We start from the raw sequence: 15,466 nt of genomic DNA on the forward strand, positions 1-15,466 counted from the left end.
GCAAAAGCAGACTTATCAAATAAGAGAACGGTGGCCTAAATCAACCAAAGTGCACGTAGTCCTTTCCGTAGTCCTAAAAGACCGAGCGAATCAATGTTTCTTTCAAGCCCTCCCTCGTGCAAATCAGTTTTCAACGCTATTACTAAAGGCGGCACTGCTTGAGAAAAATGAATTATCGGGATCTTCGGTTTCGGCCGCTTCGATGTTTCTATAAAGCAGCTTTCAAATCACGTTCTATAGTTGACCTTGTCCGTTACTTCAACTTTCTATTTCAATTTCTGAGATCTTGTCCTGGCACTAGACTGTACGGTCCATGCATTTGTAGGTTGCATTTTCAACTCTAAAGAGGGATAAGGAGCCATATTAACCTCGTTTGTATAAACGTGTTAAAAGGCTTAAATCAGTGATAATTCTTATCAATGCTCTTTTCTTACGGTAACGTCCGGTCGTAACTATTGATACAAGATAACAGTTTCATAAGCCTAATTTTCTCTAGGGGTTCATACCCTTACTTAGCCATTTGCAGTAACTATTTCCACAACAAACAAAGTTGAAAGCGCACCTTGATATTCGTAATGGTTTCCGATCTTTTTTTCGTCTACGTCACAAAAGGCGATTACTTTTTCTTGAGCTTCTGGCGAGAGATCTCGAAAAAGCCGTCGTCCTTGTTTTCCAGCGGACCAGATTGTAAAACTTTTCCATTTCGTCAAATATTCTTTTTCCAAATACTGGAGTCGAAGATTCCATATCGACTTTTCTGATACGCCAAGGCTCATACATTCATCGTGAAATCTGTATAATACTTTTTAGGGATGGCGTTTTCTGTATAGAAGTGTTATACGTATGTTATGCGCTAAAATATCCGTGCCTAATGGTGTTGGAATTCTTTTGATTGCTCCGGAAAATTCAAAAACATGACGCAAAAGGAATTCTTGATCTTCTGGAAAGCCGCGACCCTTTTCTGAGAGCCCATTCTGTTGCTCATAGACCGACCGATGAAAGAACCATGTTGGCTACTTTTGGCTTTCAATTTTTCAAAAACGAACTGTTATAACTTATCATCCATTCAAGGGCTCACTCAGGCATGACCGTCCACAGTTGGGCTCCACACATGGGATCATGGTGTGGGAGGGGGCTGGAAGTTCCTATCATGATATCAGGTAGAATCACATTGAATTTTCGAAGCCGTTATCATTGCTATAGTTGGTCCATGGGACGTCAGAACACGAGTATCTTATAAAGTTCTAAATATGGACATTTACCAAAACAACTTTGTTTGCCTAATATTTAAAACGCTTGCCCTAGAAGTTGATCCGATAATGTATTCAGCCAACGGGTATATCTTTATCAAAGGTTACAGGTTTAAGTCACTATTACAAACCCAGTATCATTTTATTAAAAGTCCTTATTTCTTAGCGAGCACATGATAACCTTTGTTGCCTAATTGTCGAGTCTTCAGGATCACGTTTAATCTGAGTTCCAATCATGACGTTTTTAAATGATTCCGCTCCATCCGTTGAAACCTGCTTCAATTCATCAGCAGCGTCGAACTGCATCTTTAATCTATTCTGAAACATTTCGTCGTCTACATCCTGCAACGCGAAATAGGTCCCCTTGGCAATTTTCGTCGCTCGATTCCTTGCTATTCCGGGACCTTCCGGACTTTTAGCTTCTGGGTTGTAAGAAACTACGAGAGACCATCCTTTTGCACGAAATTTTGTAACATAAGATTCTGCAAGCTCTCTTGTGCCGTCATCAGAGTGATCATCCCAAGCTATTACTTCCAGAGAACCCTCGAAGGTCTGTTCTTGGTGAGGGGTGTATAGTAAATTTGATATATAAGAAAAGAACATAAATGCGGGTATATTGCGTCGAGTACTGTATCTTTCGTTAGATTTGTTCGTTCTTATGCTGCGGCATTCAAAAATAACAGTGTGGCATAAACATCCCTAACCTAAGATAGAGTTGAAGCACTTAGAAACCCACTTAGCCGCGTTAAACATAGGGACAATGATTGATATGTCCACCTGCTCCATTCTGCCAAAATGCAAATTCAACGCGAAAGTCAACAGTCTATAGTTTGCATATAGAGCGGTACAAAATATAGAGTGTATGGTTATTTTGCTGTCATGCCAGCGTGACATTCGATTTAATCGACATTCTTTATCAATACAAGACAGAGACAAAATTAAGACAGTCAGCATTCTTTAATGTTTTCGTTCGTTTCTGTAAAAAAAGTTAAAAGAAAGAAGTTAAAGTTGTGTTGAAGAATTGTCGGAGTTTTGGAGGGATTTGTTTGATTTGACTGGAGAGTGAGAGGAGTTTTGAGAAGAAAAGTACAATAATAATTAAAGATATTAGGAAAGATAATTAATATAAAGCGTTAGTATATCCTTAAGTATTTAACGGGAAATTGTTGACGCGCTTCGGTGAAAAGGACGAAAAATATGACTTCATGTGTTTAGCGGGCGGGCTCTTTTACAGACGTATGGCGGCAAACGCAGGCGGTAAGCTCGCTCGCACCATCTCTTCCTGTTGAGCTGTCAGTCTCTAAAGTCTGGGTTACGATGTTAGTACGGATGATCTTGGATTTCTTATACCTGTGCAGTGGTCTGTTGCCCTTGATCGGAGTCTGACTCCGAATTACTTTCAGTAACTGGTTTCTGTGTTCCGTAAACACTCGTGCGCTCAAAAATGGTGACAGGGTTGGTAAAAGTAAGTGTTGCGATGCAGCTCTCCCAGCGTCCAAGACGAGTTTTTTTTGGTTGAAGAAATGTATTAACGTGGCGTATGATACCAGACGTATCGCGCATTCTCTCGGCAATAATCTGGGATGATCGGTCAACGGACTGGAAATTTAACTATCAACTTACCATAAGTTTGCCCTTGTTCTTCTCCAGACTTGGCAATGTTTGCGTAGCCAGTGAGAGAACAAGGTCCGCGATAGAAGCAATAAGCTGCAAACCGGTGACGCGATCTGTTTTACATGCGTTCCCGAACTCTGAAGGATATTGTATGAGCGAAAAGGACCTTCCGGCAACTTAAAAGATGCGCTACATGGGCGCGGTTGTTCCGCATCAGTTAAAATGCTAAATAAGTTTTAAGGGAGTCATGAATGATGCTCTTACGTATTCTAAAAGTAAGGGCGTATTTATCCAAATCCAGGCTAGCGGTGACTGACATAAAAATTCAAAATACATGCTTGCATCCATAGTAATGGACTTGCGATTGATAAGCTTGCGCGGTCGAAAACCGTTCTTAGATAGTATTAATCCTTAAGGTAATTAGTCTTCTATCGCTAAATATGACCTTCGGAAGTAGCTTTAGAGCAGTGCTTCTATTTAGATATTACCCAGACTTACCCTGACAAGCTCTTTCTAGGCGGACGTTGATAAGTTCCAACATGTTCAGCAGATCTTCGGAAGACAGAGTGCTAATTGACGCTAAATGGGATTAGACAACTGTAAAACTAAACAAGACCGTTCTAGCTCGCAAATTGCACTATTTGGACGGGAAATCTAAAGCTAGCGTACCTTTGTAAAGGAGGAAACTTGCTACTCCAAGACGACAGGAGCCGGGATCTGAGTTGATTTGTCCTAACTCTGGCGGCGTGTTTTCGATCGTAGCCATCAGTTCTTTCTTCCGCTTGTCGGTCAACGGAAACTGAAGATTCAGTTATACTTCTTCGACGTACTATCGAACTAACTTTTTTATGTAGTCATGGTCAACATGGATGAGAGCCCATTGGATAACAGACGTGAAAAAGTACATAAGCGGGTCGAGACCATCTCTGCTGCAGCTCTGGAGAAGATCAAGCTGATGAACAATGGTGTCGATGTCCACTTCGCACCTGTTGAATAGATTGTTCATGGTCAATCCGAATAAGTAGCTGCGGTATGCGCTGCTAACTCGTTCTGAATATTGCCAGTTAGATCAAGAAGCTTATGCACAATTACCAAGAGCACACATCGAACGCGCCTTCGAAGTGAAGGTCGAATCCAGATTCAAGAGCTTCTCATTTTCGAGAAAATCGATCCCAGTTGGGTCTGTCACCCAGATAAGCTTTCCGTCTATGTCTTTCTTCGAAAGGGCTTTGATTCGTCTCAGGAGTCGCACATCAAAGATTTTGGCCACGAATTGCGGTAAGATAGTTCGAATAATCGCCAAAGCTTTAGTAAAGTTGATTATTTCTGAAAAGACTTTAAATAACCTTGGATGTAGATTTCACATGTCTCGGTGGGTCCAATCTTGTCGCCAGCCTGTTGGAGTAAAAGCATTGATTGAGCGACGTAAGAGAGGAGCGCGAATCTCGAGACGCCTTCTTGGTCATATTTGGCGAAACTTATCTTCGCTGTGAGCGAGAATGCTTTTGAAGCTAGACTGGACGACTCACGGTGCTCATCGGAGCCAATCTTTGAGGCCAGGCAGCAGACGAACCATTTGATGCCGAGCTTATTGCTTGCGTATAGGATCAAACACCAGAGAATGGATCCTATCCCTTGCAGCGACGATCGCGCACGGAAACGCCCTAATGTTAAGTGAGAATAGTCCTCGTTGATTTCAGTAGTTCTTTACCTAGTGTATTGAGGCAGTAATTGACACGATGTTGAGCCCTCTCCAAGTTGTTGTTTTGAAACGCCCGTACTGCGAGTGTATACGAAGTATGGAACTGCTTATATTCCGAGGAGTCATGCGGAGTCACCGGCTCCATCTGGATCAGCCCTCTGTACATGAAATAGACGAAGATCGCTCCGTTTATAAAAACGAACATGAAAATCGCAGTCCATTTCTGTACGAGCTCGTTCGCTCTTTCAGCGACATTGTTGATAGTTTGGTCAACCTCCGGAATCACATGCGAGACATCCTTACAGTTTGCGATTGATATATTACCTTGCCGAATAACTTTACCTTTAGTGACTGGGGACAGCCCAAGAATTGTGGTATGTCGAAGTAATTAGTTAGCGGCACGAATAAGAATAAAATGCCGAAGAAACAAAACACCATCCTCGAGACATCCGAGCGCACTTGTCCAAAGCGTAGCATCGGTTCGGGGGAGCCATCCTCGCTGCTCCGAGATTTTTAACTCGACAATTTCGTCCTCCAGTTGCTTCATTAAAAATATTAAAACCAACACATTATATCTTGATAAACCTTGTTTCTCTTGCGCAGCTTTTCAATCTCTTCAATGGCATTGCGTAGCACCGCCGATTTGGACATTTTTCCTTCTTTTCCACTGAGAATGCTTCGCAGATCATCAATCCGATCATTGATGGAATGTCTGAAAAAGATTGTAGAATGCGTACTCTATGGATCATGGTGTTCTTACCTATATCGTTTTTCAATCACGTTGTGCTGGTTACTTCTTTGAACTTTTTTGGGACGTTTTGAGGCTGTTGTATTGCCGTTTTCAACTTTAACGGTTGAACTTGTGTCACTTGTGACTGCACCTTGGTTTGAGTTTTGGGCTGCCGTACGTTCTGGCGAACTCGTTGGAACTTGTAGGAACAGGATCTGTTTCGGCGAATCGGATGGGATCTCAGTTTTCACCGGAATAATATTTTCGAGATACGCGGAGTCAATCGGGCCAAAATATTCTTTCGCTATTACGCGCTCATCAGTAATAAAATAAAACGAGATCGAACGTAGAAATTGTGCAAAAATGATATCAAAGGGACATCTTCGCTCGCGTGAAAACAAGTGAACGCGGTCCTTGAGCTCGCGAAGGAGGGCTGTTGCTCGCTTGTGATCCAAAGTGATCGGAAGACGAGCTAGGCGATGATACAATGGGAGTGAGCTCTTCGATCGCCGTCGTTCGAAATTGAGGAGACCCACTCATATATGAGGGCGAGTGATTGTCATTGCTGCCCATCGAGCACGCGTCGTAATTGTGGAAAGCTAGACGCTCGCGTATTATATTCTTGTGCAATGAGGTAATTACGCACCTCGGGGCTGAGAGACAGGCGTCTCGGACTCGTAAATTGTGCCTAAATTGCGTTCTCCTTCGTTCGTTGATTGACCGCCAAAACGCTCTTCGTGTGCATTTTCGAAAAGAAACTCCATGTCTCACAAGAGGTTCCTTATTTTTCTTCCTCTCTATAATAATCAATCGCGTACTTTGAACCCATTCCTGGATCGTTGGCAGAATTCAATAAGTTGTTCCCTTCTTGCAAGATCTCGTCTATGAATGGCGCCAGCTCCGGCGACTGGTCGAATCCAATCGAGTCTGGCTCCATCTTTCTATCTTTCCACGATCACGAGAGTGGAACGTTTCTTTCGTCCGATTTCTTGAGAATAGCAGCGACGGCGATCAAACACTTCCTTCTAACAACGCGCGAGTGTGTCCCGAGCTCCCTCCCAGTCTTAATGAATTCTCTGTCAATAAATTTACCACAGCGAATCATTTTAATCATGATGATATATAACATTAGGCAAAAAGGGTTCGTCACTTTCGTCATGAAGGTGAAGAAATTTTTTGACCCCTAAAAGAGGGTAAAGGTCACGCGTGCGCAATGCTGAAATAATCATGATCAAACAAAGACCAGCTCATTTCATATTCAACCAACAAGTCAAATAGATTCGTAAGTGGTCGCGCGAGGATATGGCCTTGCCAAAAAAGTGATTCATTTGAGTAAAGCGAATGAAACATAACGTAAGTTGAGGTACTAAAACTCATTCTCTTCTTCACTCGCCGGGAAGTGTGACTATTCTTTCTTGTTAATCACTAAAATTTGAAAGACCAAATTGCTCAAATAAAAATGGTATTCGAAGACATGAATGAAGTCTTAGACGTTTCAGACGTTTCAGACGTCTTCGTTTCTTTGTTTGAGAAATAAAAATGGAAATGTCTGCTATATCTGGCGGAATGGCAGTTTCGTATGCATTACCCTGGTCAAAAAATCAATGGCCACTTGACGCACAAATCAAATTTTGAATTCGACAATATCCACATCGTTAAAGTGCTTGGCTGCGAAATCACTCAATTGTAATTGCCCACAGTAGGCTTTTCATAAAAGAAAATGACAATGCGATCACTAAGAAGAAGTCAAACAAATAAAAACGCGGGCCCAACGAGTGTCCTTCTTTCCTCTGCAAGGTGTCTCTTAGTGAAATTTTTGAATAGAGCAATTTGATAAATCGTTTATCCTTTTTGGGAAAAGGCGCCGCAGAGTGCGCTCAACATTCGCCGTTATTGGACGCGCTCGCCACCGAATGACTCATTTTTCCCGTTCAAATATGCGACAGACAATTCCTCGCTACCGTAGTCCGCTTTGAGAGACTCCTTATGCACAATTTTCATGTCTTCTTTATTAGAGAAAAAGAAAGGAACGTATCTTTATAAGCGGTTCCGACTTGATCTTTCATCTGTTATTATAAAATAAGATATAGCTTGAGGAAAATCACCAATTTTCAGTTGTAAGAAAAATGGCGGAGAAAATTTCATCTAACATAATTGAGCTTTACAATCTAAGTAAAGTTTTCCATTTTCAGAGAATTTCGTAACAGAAGAATTGCAAAGAAGACGTTGTTTTGGTTGAATTTATTTGTTTCTTGTGGTTTTGCTCTTTGTGTAGCTGTTTTGATTACTGGATTGACGAAAGGTGGAGAAAAGCGCTGTGCCCTTTCCAATTGCCGCCAAGCTCAACGCTCAGCTTATTCCCTATTCTAGCCCATAAAAGTCAAGCAGAGAAAGAGAGAGAGAAAGGCAAGTCTTGAGCGACGAAAAATGAAGGAACCAGTTATGAACAGCAACTTGCCAATTTGCTCTTATAATGGAAATGGAACTTGTTATCTATTACTTCCATGGCATTCTCCATTTCATTATCCAATGTCGATCTAGTTGCGTAATTATTTACTAACCGGTTGGAAAGTACTCAAGGTCACGATCCAGATCTCGTTCTCGCTCTTTCACGCGAAGCATCTCCCGTTCCAGGTCCAGATACAACCAGCAAAGAGTAAGTTACAAAAGCGCTATCGATGAATAATTTACGAATTCACGTTTCATTCGAATCGCTTCTTTGAGAAAAGAAAGGAAGCTAAGATGAGAATTCAGTGCCGAGAAAGATCGTTTTCCCTTTCGCCGATCCGTCCAGGAGGCTTTCAGCCGCAAGGATTCGCCCGAGCAACACGGGGCTTCGTCAAAGAGCTTCCTGAAAGTATCAAGCGCGCCTATGAGCGCATCCGCCGCCCGAGGTAATTACTTTTCTCGCACTGGAGCTACTACTTATATGGAGCCGATTGAATGATTCTGAGTCTACTCTTTCGCGAGCGTTGAATCTTTATCTTATTCCATGGAAAGTTCCAGTGGCTCTTCGCGATTACATTACCGCGCATTATCTTCATGAGTATTACTGTTGATTATTATGATTATGAATCCCCACCTCGTACGCGCGTCAGTTACTTAGCAAGATTCCGCCTAGTAAGTTATTAACCGCGTAGCGAATTTCTAGCCCGACTCAATTTTTATACGTTGACGCTGATTATCAGCGGCTGATATACTTTTATTATCGGAATTGTTCAACGCTAATCCTCATTTAGGACAAAAACTCGATCGAGGAGTAAGTCAAGAAGTAGGTCCAAAAGCGAAAGAAAGAGATCCCTCACGCCCAAGAGAAAAAGTAAAAGTCGGGAATCAAGTTTAACTTCGAAAAGATCTCCCTCGCGAAAACGATCACCATCTCCATCACGAAGGTTTTCTGGATTTAGTCCTGAATAGTTCTTCAGACCCATTTTTCAGTCCATCGCCAAGCATTGTAAAGTCCGTGAGCGAATCTCCAAAGAAAAGAAAACCGATAAAAAGTCCAAAGAAAGCGAAGAAGTCTCGAAAGCGGAGTACATCGTCGTCTTCGTCGTCAAGCTCGGAATCGTCAGAAGAATCAGAAGCGCAGGCGAAGACGACAAAAAGAAATGTATTTGAGGAAACAAGCGGAGTTAGCTTCGTTCCAATTTCTAAAGGGTTCCGCTTGAAAAAGGTACTCTCGTTAGTCTCAGTATTCATGAAAGACAGTTGAAGGAACTGAAGAGCAGTCGAAGAGTCGTAAAAAGAGCGATAATGTTACCCGAACTGTGGACCAAAATATGTCTATCAGCAAATGTCGTCAGCTAGTTCTCCACAGAAAGGCCGAATTCACAACGATATTCTCTCATGTGGATCAATCCAAACTACCAAAAGACCCTGATGCTATCGTTGGCGCTAGCACTGTGTCCAAGGGCAATCTGCTCCAAGCTATCTTCGGAGGGGATGAAGAAGAAGAGAGTGATAAAGAACTTGACGAGGAATGGGTACTTTATGTAGAAATGAACAATTGATTCAAGAAACGAAAAAACCCTCGGAAAGCCAGAAGCACTCAAAGCTGCTAAAATCAAGGCGTCAAAAGAAGATCGTAAAAACACTACTGGCATCAAGCTCAACGATCGGATCACCTGGTGGGCCGAAATGAATGGCGAGTTTTAAAGATTAAAGAACGAAACATATTTAATGCTTTTACTTAACTAACACTTACTACGTTCCACTTTATATGCGATTTGATTTTTGACGTTTAGATGGCCACGCTTCCGCGAGTTCCTCCGGATCTGAGGGGAAAGAGAGTAAACCGAAAAAACGCAAAACTAAACGAAAAAGTAGTCCTGAAACTGTTAGTCGAACAATCACGATGACAGTGAAAGAGTCTCGTGGATCAGTTGAGTCGCGCTCGACAGCTATATCGGCAACTAGATCACAGTCTTCTGAAAGGTTCGATTCATTTGAGTCTTGATTTAGAGGAATCCTTGTTAGAAACGCTAGGGCCGCCTCCAGAGAACAAAACGGAGCAGCATCCAGGATTAGAACGATAACAAGAAAGATATCCAGGTCGACTTCCAGGCGACGATCGCGCTCGAGGAGATCCAGGTCAGGAAGGTCGGGCTCGCGAAGATCGGGCTCACGAAGGCGTTCTCAATCGCCTATAATCAGGTAAACGTCTTTAGCATTGACCTAATATAAATTAAACAAAAGAGACTCGAGAAACTTTGAAAACGGATACAGAAGAGGAAGATATATTCCAGGAAGATCTCGTTCTCGGTCAAGAGGGCGATCTCCATCGCTAGATGCTAAACGAAAGCCCTGTGTTTTCTTTTTCTCAAAAGAGGCGAAAGGATGCAAGTGGAGCGCCAGAGAATGTAAATTTTCTCACAATCAAGATGATTATGATTATTGGAAGCGGCAAAACGGTTAAAAATAGAAAAACACTCAAAAGTAATACCTTTTTAGGCCACGAGTTACCGAACACTGGCCTTATCCATCGTACAGAACCTGTTTATCCTACAGAACGAAACCGTCGTCGTTCACGCAGCTTCTCACCAAGGCGCTAAGAAAAAGTTCCTTGAAGATAAGCGTACTTTTTATGTGAAAATGTATCTATAGAGATTAGGCGAGATTGCCAACTTTTCCGTTATCTAACCAACTTATTTCCTTGAATCCTTGCTTTCCATTGAATACTACCAGAATGCCAAAACCTGACCCAACTTTGAGTATCCTTCCGATTTCAATGATTTCATGTTTATTTGCTAATTTTTATTTTTTGCCTTCATCCATTTTTTCAAGAGTGCAAACATATTCCTGTATGATCAGGGTCTCTGCGTACTAGTAGGGTAGAAGTGTCAAACATTGAAACTCATAAGACTGCTACATGTTTTAAGTTTTGCGTGGAGACCCTGTATATGATTTAGTTCCTTCTTTTTGTTAATCTTCAACCATGTCCTTTCTTCATCATCTATGTATTTATTTTAAGCAGTGTCCCAGATTTCTGATCAAATCAAAGTACCAGACTCAATAAAAATTATCATGAGACAATCAACTTATATTCTGTTGCGGTGTTGAAGTATGTGGTTTCAGCGCCGACGATATTTTGTAGGTTTTCCTTAAGACAATTCTAATTGAATGTCGGACGAGCGCTTTTTATCAATTGCCGAGCGGTTGGAGCGACGATTACCTCGTAGGGTAATTCGACTCCGGGGCCTTCCATATTCGTGTTGTGGCGCTGAAGTTGTCGAATTTTTCGCGGAAACTGTAGATATCGTGAATGGAGAGGCGGGCGTACATTTTACGCTCACAAAAGAAGGGCGGCCGAACGGCGAAGCGTACATCGAGCTTGAAACTGATATTGATGTAGAAAAGGCTATGACGTAGGGCACCATCCATTATCACTTTTGTACGCCCATATATTTAGCAAGGACAGAACGCTTCTTCAAGATCGCTACATCGAAATCTTCAAGGCAACAACGGAGGAGATGGATTACGTTCTTGAAAAAACCGAGCGTCAGGAAAGGGTCCATGAGTTTGGCGGACTAAAGTTGCATTCCTCCGATGCGCGGATTCAATCTTTTGATAAAATGACATGGACCCACTGAGTGAGGCGAACCAGCCCTGGGAGAATGTAGTTAAACTACGCGGGATACCATACAAATGCACGAGTGACCGTATTCGACATTTTCTCCGTGAACTGGATATTCCGTCGCATGGCGTTGTGATGGTTACTGATGCGCGTGGTCGCAATACCGGCGAAGCGTTCGTTCAGTTGAAGTCACATGAGCATGCGGAGCAGGCCTTGCTCAAGCACAAAGAGTGCATTGGTTCGCTTACCTTTCATTCATTCATTTTCGTTCACTTCAAAATGCCTAGACAGACGCTACATTGAGATCTTCAAGGCGACGAAGGCGGAAATGTCTCAGGCTAGCCAGCGTCTTCACAATCAGTGCAACGGTGAGCATTATTGTCGGCGAAACTCCTCTCTCCGCGGCGTCGGCCTTGGTAAGTAAACTACTTGCAAAAAAGGATGATGGATCAATATCGCGTCTAGACGGAGTTTACCGACATGTTGTTCAAATGAGGGGGCTTCCGTTTCGAGCCACTGAAGAACAAGTGCGCACGTTCTTTGGTCAAGATGTAGAAATATCCGCAGTGCAGTTTGAAATTGGAGCTGATCACAGACCGACTGGCAGAGCGAGGTGCAGATTTTTATAAATCAAAAATTTATTTTTTGCTGTTAGTGTTGCTTTCGCTACGCATGAAGACGCAGAGAAGGCGATGAAGAAAGATAAGGAATGCATGGGTAAGTGACCTTGAATCTGAGATATTCTGTTGACGAGCACCTTTTAGGAAAACGATATATCGAGCTGATGATGCTTTCCTCACACAATCTGCCAATCGACGGCATAGGTCCTAATGGTGAATATCTCTACATGATTCATATGAGGGGGTTGCCTTTTCGCGTGCATGCCAGAGATATTATATCCGTAAGTTAAGCCAATATATTAAAGGTTTATTAATTGTCGATTAGTTCTTCGATCCCATTCCGATTCTCGATATTCATCTGGAGCTTGGACCAAAGGGTCCTACCGGCGCAGGGCAAGTAGCGTTCTTTTCTGCGCCTGAAAAAAGCGACGCACTAAAGCGCGATAAAGAATGCATCGGTGATCGCTACATCGAACTTTTCTCCATCAAACCTCTTCCGCCGGCCCATTCCAGAAATCAACAATTTTGCCAACAACAGCCACATTATTCTATTCCTCAAACAGTCGGTCGCCATTATTGACCCCAGAGCTCCGACTATAAAAATACTCAATACATATTTTCTGTCTTTCTTTTCTGATGTCTACAATGATCGAAGTCTCCGTTTTCACAGGACTTAAGTACAAATGACAAATGACGTTTCTAGTTAATTCCCTTCTTGTTCTTTATTCTATTGCTCTATTCAGCAGTTTCTTTGGTGCGAAAAACTGAATAAATTTATCGAATATGTTTGTCAAAAACCGACGAAAAAAAGAAATATAATTTGTTGACATTTGATTGGCATTTGATGGCTTTCAGACAATGTGTCGAGCTCGGCCGTGTCGAATTCGTAGGACAAGAAATCTTCATTGAAGCAGGAACTAACCTCAAAAATTTGCCTCTTATCGGCTATTTCACTCTTGAAAGCTGCTGGACAGCAATCTCTTCCATCTCTGCAATCGCGGAGAAATGAATTTCTTTAAAGGCAGAAGGTACTTTGAGGATCGTAGCATAATTTCCTTCTCAGTTCAGGTCTTCCCTCAACCTGACTGTCAAGACATATGCCCAAGAAGAAGTAAGCTTTCCTGCTGACCCCAAAAAGAAAGTCCGCGAAATATTCGACAAAGTGTGTAATCTGCTATCAGTTCGTGAAACATGGTTCTTTGGATTGACCTTCCTGGTAGGTTTTAATGAACTGAAACAGTTTTAAATAAGATATTGTAGGAAGAAGGTCAAAAGAACTGGCTCCGCGTAGACAAAGAGATACGCACCGAACTGAAAAAGCAAATCAACAAAAACAAACCGAACGAGTCAATAGTGATTTTCTTCTGCGTGAAGTTCTATCCTGAAAAAGTAACAGAAGAAATCGTGCTTCCTCTCACTCAAAACCTCTTCTATCTTCAAGTAAGACACACACATCATTAAGCGCAATTGCTAACCATTGCAGATAAAAGATGATTTCCTTAGCGGACGGCTTCACGTCGACCCGGATATCGCTCTTCTTTTGGCTGCGTTTATCACTCAAGGTAAGAACTTCTTATTAACGCTCCTAAGTATTACTTGCAGTCGAAATTGGCGATCTTGAGGAATTTGACGAGTGTAGTTCACAGATGCAAACGAAATTTTCACTCTTCATTGAGCAGCTGCAGTCAAGGAGCATAGACAAGGAAAGGTTTCTTGAAGGAAGAATTCAAATATTTAGACTCTTAATTCAATAGATAACTTTTTGATGGTTTCTCCAAAAAACCAAGGGTCAGCTTCTTCCTGACGATATAGATCGGCAGCTTAAAGAACAACATGGAAACCCGGTGCAATTGATCTTCGAAGCTTTTCTTGAGAATCGGGGGATGACACCTGAAGACTCGAAGCTGGAATTTTTAAAGGACGCTTCCAAGCGCAGCGGAAACTTTGGAATTATTTACTTCGATGCCCAGCGTGACAATATGGAATGTGATCAAGTGCTAGGGATCACGCCTCGCGGTATCAACGTCTACAACCCAAAGAATCTCATTCAACATGTCGAACAGTTCGAGTGGACATCTATCTCCGACCTCAATTTCAAGTAACTTAACTCATACTTCAAATTTTTCATGATTTTCTAGAGAGACTCGTTTTCTTATTACGTCGGCGAAGAAAAAAGACGAAAAACGCGCAGAAGAAGTTGTTTTCAGAACGGAATCAACGCATATTAGCCAAGTTATACTTGATTTATGCATAACAAATCACGACAACTTCATCCAGGTAACATAAAATTCCGAAAATCTATGATTTTCATGCTTTTAGCGGTTGGAAGCCCCTTCAATCGAACTTCAACAGATGAAAGAAGCTGCGAAAGAAGAGAACGAACGTCGAAAAGATGACAGACAGCATTTACTGAGGTGAGATGCTCAATTTTGACTTGATCAGGAGTAAATTGCTTGTAGAGAGCGGCAATTACGAAGAAATATCGAAACAGAGCTCGATGAAGCTTCACGGGACCTGCATATTATGAAGGCAGAGTCCGACAAGCTTCGTGAAGACAACGAAAAGCTCGATATTCTAGTGAAAAGTCTCAAGGAGGAGATTGTCTTGCTCCATTGCTCGATAAGCGACAAAGATTCCAAAATCAAACAGCTTGAGAAGTACTCCCTGCAAATTCACGATGAAATGATCGAAAAAGATCGTCAGCTGATGATATTCCAGAAAGCGCTATCGAGTCAGCAGTCTTATCCGCCGCCGGTTGGCCAGCCAGCACATCATAATCACTACAACGGCGATCGTCGGGCACGATCGCCAGATTTTGTATACAAGCAAAATCCCCATCATTTTAATCACAAGTCTGATTCCTCTACTGGTTCGGAGGGAGTTTTGCGCCACAGTCCAGCGCATTTATATAATTTGGTACCCACAGAATCTGCTTCTACCATGCAATTGACGGAAACACTTAATTTTGTAAATCAGGTGAATCAAATGTACCTTCTTCTTGGATGTGTATCCTCTATCTAGATGAAAGGGGAGAGCGACAAACTCTCTGCAGAAATCAACGATATGCGTTTGCAATCTGAAAAGACATTCAATGTCGTTCGTCAGGGACTGGATGCCCATACCAAACTCACAGAATATTAGAACAAATCTTCTTAAATACTTCGTCCTTTCTTCTTTTCTTTTCATTGTGTTAATCTTCCTCATTTTTCGAAACCCGATACTCCTTACTGTATTGCACGAATACTATCATTTCCAGCGAGATCGAAAGAACCAACCCCACTTTTCAAATCATCTCATCTTGAATGATTTTTCGCGTCATTTATTGAAGTCAGTAAGTTCAATAGTTCAAAACTGATTTTATTGTGCGCTCTGTTACCTCTCTGAGCAGACGTCTTGATGATATTGTTTCTCGTATCCAGAGTTAACGTCCACTTTAAAAAATGCAAAATCTCGATTCTCTACACATATCAGACTCTG

General features: G+C 42.0%; 7 protein-coding genes across 11 annotated transcripts; 3 read left to right on the forward strand and 4 right to left on the reverse strand.

Annotated features, from left to right (window-relative positions):
• Window positions 1-40: 40 nt before the first annotated feature.
• LOC145709105 (queuosine-tRNA galactosyltransferase-like) lies at window positions 41-2,204 on the reverse strand. Its single transcript, XM_081786788.1, is given in 5 exon segments — window positions 41-73; window positions 75-208; window positions 563-792; window positions 1,432-1,807; window positions 1,955-2,204. Coding segments are annotated over 5 exon segments (1,023 nt in total).
• Window positions 2,117-3,660, reverse strand: LOC145708389 (uncharacterized). Of its 2 annotated transcripts, none has more exons than XM_081786052.1 (5): window positions 3,534-3,660; window positions 3,363-3,443; window positions 2,874-3,001; window positions 2,601-2,828; window positions 2,117-2,550 (listed from the first exon to the last, which is right to left on the reverse strand). In XM_081786052.1, the coding sequence occupies exons 1-5, from the start codon at window positions 3,628-3,630 to the stop codon at window positions 2,479-2,481; spliced, it is 606 nt and encodes a 201-aa protein (XP_081642178.1). In that variant the 5' UTR covers window positions 3,631-3,660; the 3' UTR covers window positions 2,117-2,478. The 2 variants fall into 2 exon arrangements, with proteins under 2 accessions (XP_081642178.1, XP_081642177.1); XM_081786051.1 differs by having other exon boundaries at window positions 2,117-2,557.
• Window positions 3,661-3,693: 33 nt separating this feature from the next.
• Window positions 3,694-4,861, reverse strand: LOC145709106 (uncharacterized). Its single transcript, XM_081786789.1, has 4 exons — window positions 4,576-4,861; window positions 4,211-4,528; window positions 3,957-4,169; window positions 3,694-3,914 (listed from the first exon to the last, which is right to left on the reverse strand). The coding sequence occupies exons 1-4, from the start codon at window positions 4,769-4,771 to the stop codon at window positions 3,694-3,696; spliced, it is 948 nt and encodes a 315-aa protein (XP_081642915.1). The 5' UTR covers window positions 4,772-4,861.
• LOC145708270 (uncharacterized) lies at window positions 4,725-6,370 on the reverse strand. 2 transcript variants are annotated; one of them, XM_081785923.1, is made up of 7 exons: window positions 6,128-6,370; window positions 5,943-6,062; window positions 5,710-5,895; window positions 5,327-5,600; window positions 5,152-5,278; window positions 4,909-5,107; window positions 4,725-4,864 (listed from the first exon to the last, which is right to left on the reverse strand). In XM_081785923.1, the coding sequence occupies exons 1-6, from the start codon at window positions 6,231-6,233 to the stop codon at window positions 4,955-4,957; spliced, it is 966 nt and encodes a 321-aa protein (XP_081642049.1). In that variant the 5' UTR covers window positions 6,234-6,370; the 3' UTR covers window positions 4,725-4,864; window positions 4,909-4,954. The 2 variants fall into 2 exon arrangements, with proteins under 2 accessions (XP_081642049.1, XP_081642051.1); XM_081785925.1 differs by having other exon boundaries at window positions 5,327-5,594; window positions 5,704-5,895.
• A 1,495-nt stretch (window positions 6,371-7,865) lies between these two features.
• LOC145708388 (uncharacterized) lies at window positions 7,866-10,832 on the forward strand. Of its 3 annotated transcripts, none has more exons than XM_081786049.1 (10): window positions 7,866-7,952; window positions 8,051-8,190; window positions 8,536-8,688; window positions 8,735-8,969; window positions 9,005-9,271; window positions 9,333-9,440; window positions 9,541-9,730; window positions 9,773-9,949; window positions 9,992-10,206; window positions 10,247-10,832. In XM_081786049.1, the coding sequence occupies exons 5-10, from the start codon at window positions 9,076-9,078 to the stop codon at window positions 10,345-10,347; spliced, it is 987 nt and encodes a 328-aa protein (XP_081642175.1). In that variant the 5' UTR covers window positions 7,866-7,952; window positions 8,051-8,190; window positions 8,536-8,688; window positions 8,735-8,969; window positions 9,005-9,075; the 3' UTR covers window positions 10,348-10,832. The 3 variants fall into 3 exon arrangements, with proteins under 3 accessions (XP_081642175.1, XP_081642174.1, XP_081642176.1); XM_081786048.1 differs by having other exon boundaries at window positions 9,011-9,271; XM_081786050.1 differs by lacking the exons at window positions 7,866-7,952; window positions 8,051-8,190 and adding an exon at window positions 8,203-8,416 and having other exon boundaries at window positions 9,011-9,271.
• A 35-nt stretch (window positions 10,833-10,867) lies between these two features.
• LOC145708386 (heterogeneous nuclear ribonucleoprotein H2-like) lies at window positions 10,868-12,759 on the forward strand. Its single transcript, XM_081786045.1, has 8 exons — window positions 10,868-11,160; window positions 11,205-11,296; window positions 11,389-11,607; window positions 11,657-11,785; window positions 11,835-11,982; window positions 12,025-12,086; window positions 12,134-12,270; window positions 12,315-12,759. The coding sequence occupies exons 1-8, from the start codon at window positions 10,916-10,918 to the stop codon at window positions 12,567-12,569; spliced, it is 1,287 nt and encodes a 428-aa protein (XP_081642171.1). The 5' UTR covers window positions 10,868-10,915; the 3' UTR covers window positions 12,570-12,759.
• A 74-nt stretch (window positions 12,760-12,833) lies between these two features.
• On the forward strand, window positions 12,834-15,152 carry LOC145708384 (moesin-like). Its single transcript, XM_081786043.1, has 10 exons — window positions 12,834-13,017; window positions 13,058-13,205; window positions 13,250-13,429; window positions 13,473-13,551; window positions 13,592-13,690; window positions 13,781-14,087; window positions 14,128-14,266; window positions 14,309-14,403; window positions 14,449-14,965; window positions 15,011-15,152. The coding sequence occupies exons 1-10, from the start codon at window positions 12,995-12,997 to the stop codon at window positions 15,128-15,130; spliced, it is 1,707 nt and encodes a 568-aa protein (XP_081642169.1). The 5' UTR covers window positions 12,834-12,994; the 3' UTR covers window positions 15,131-15,152.
• The last annotated feature ends 314 nt before the right edge of the window (window positions 15,153-15,466 follow it).

This window comes from Oikopleura dioica, chromosome XSR (genome assembly GCF_907165135.1).
Source record: "Oikopleura dioica chromosome XSR, OKI2018_I68_1.0, whole genome shotgun sequence".
Taxonomy (NCBI): Eukaryota; Metazoa; Chordata; class Appendicularia; order Copelata; family Oikopleuridae; genus Oikopleura; species Oikopleura dioica.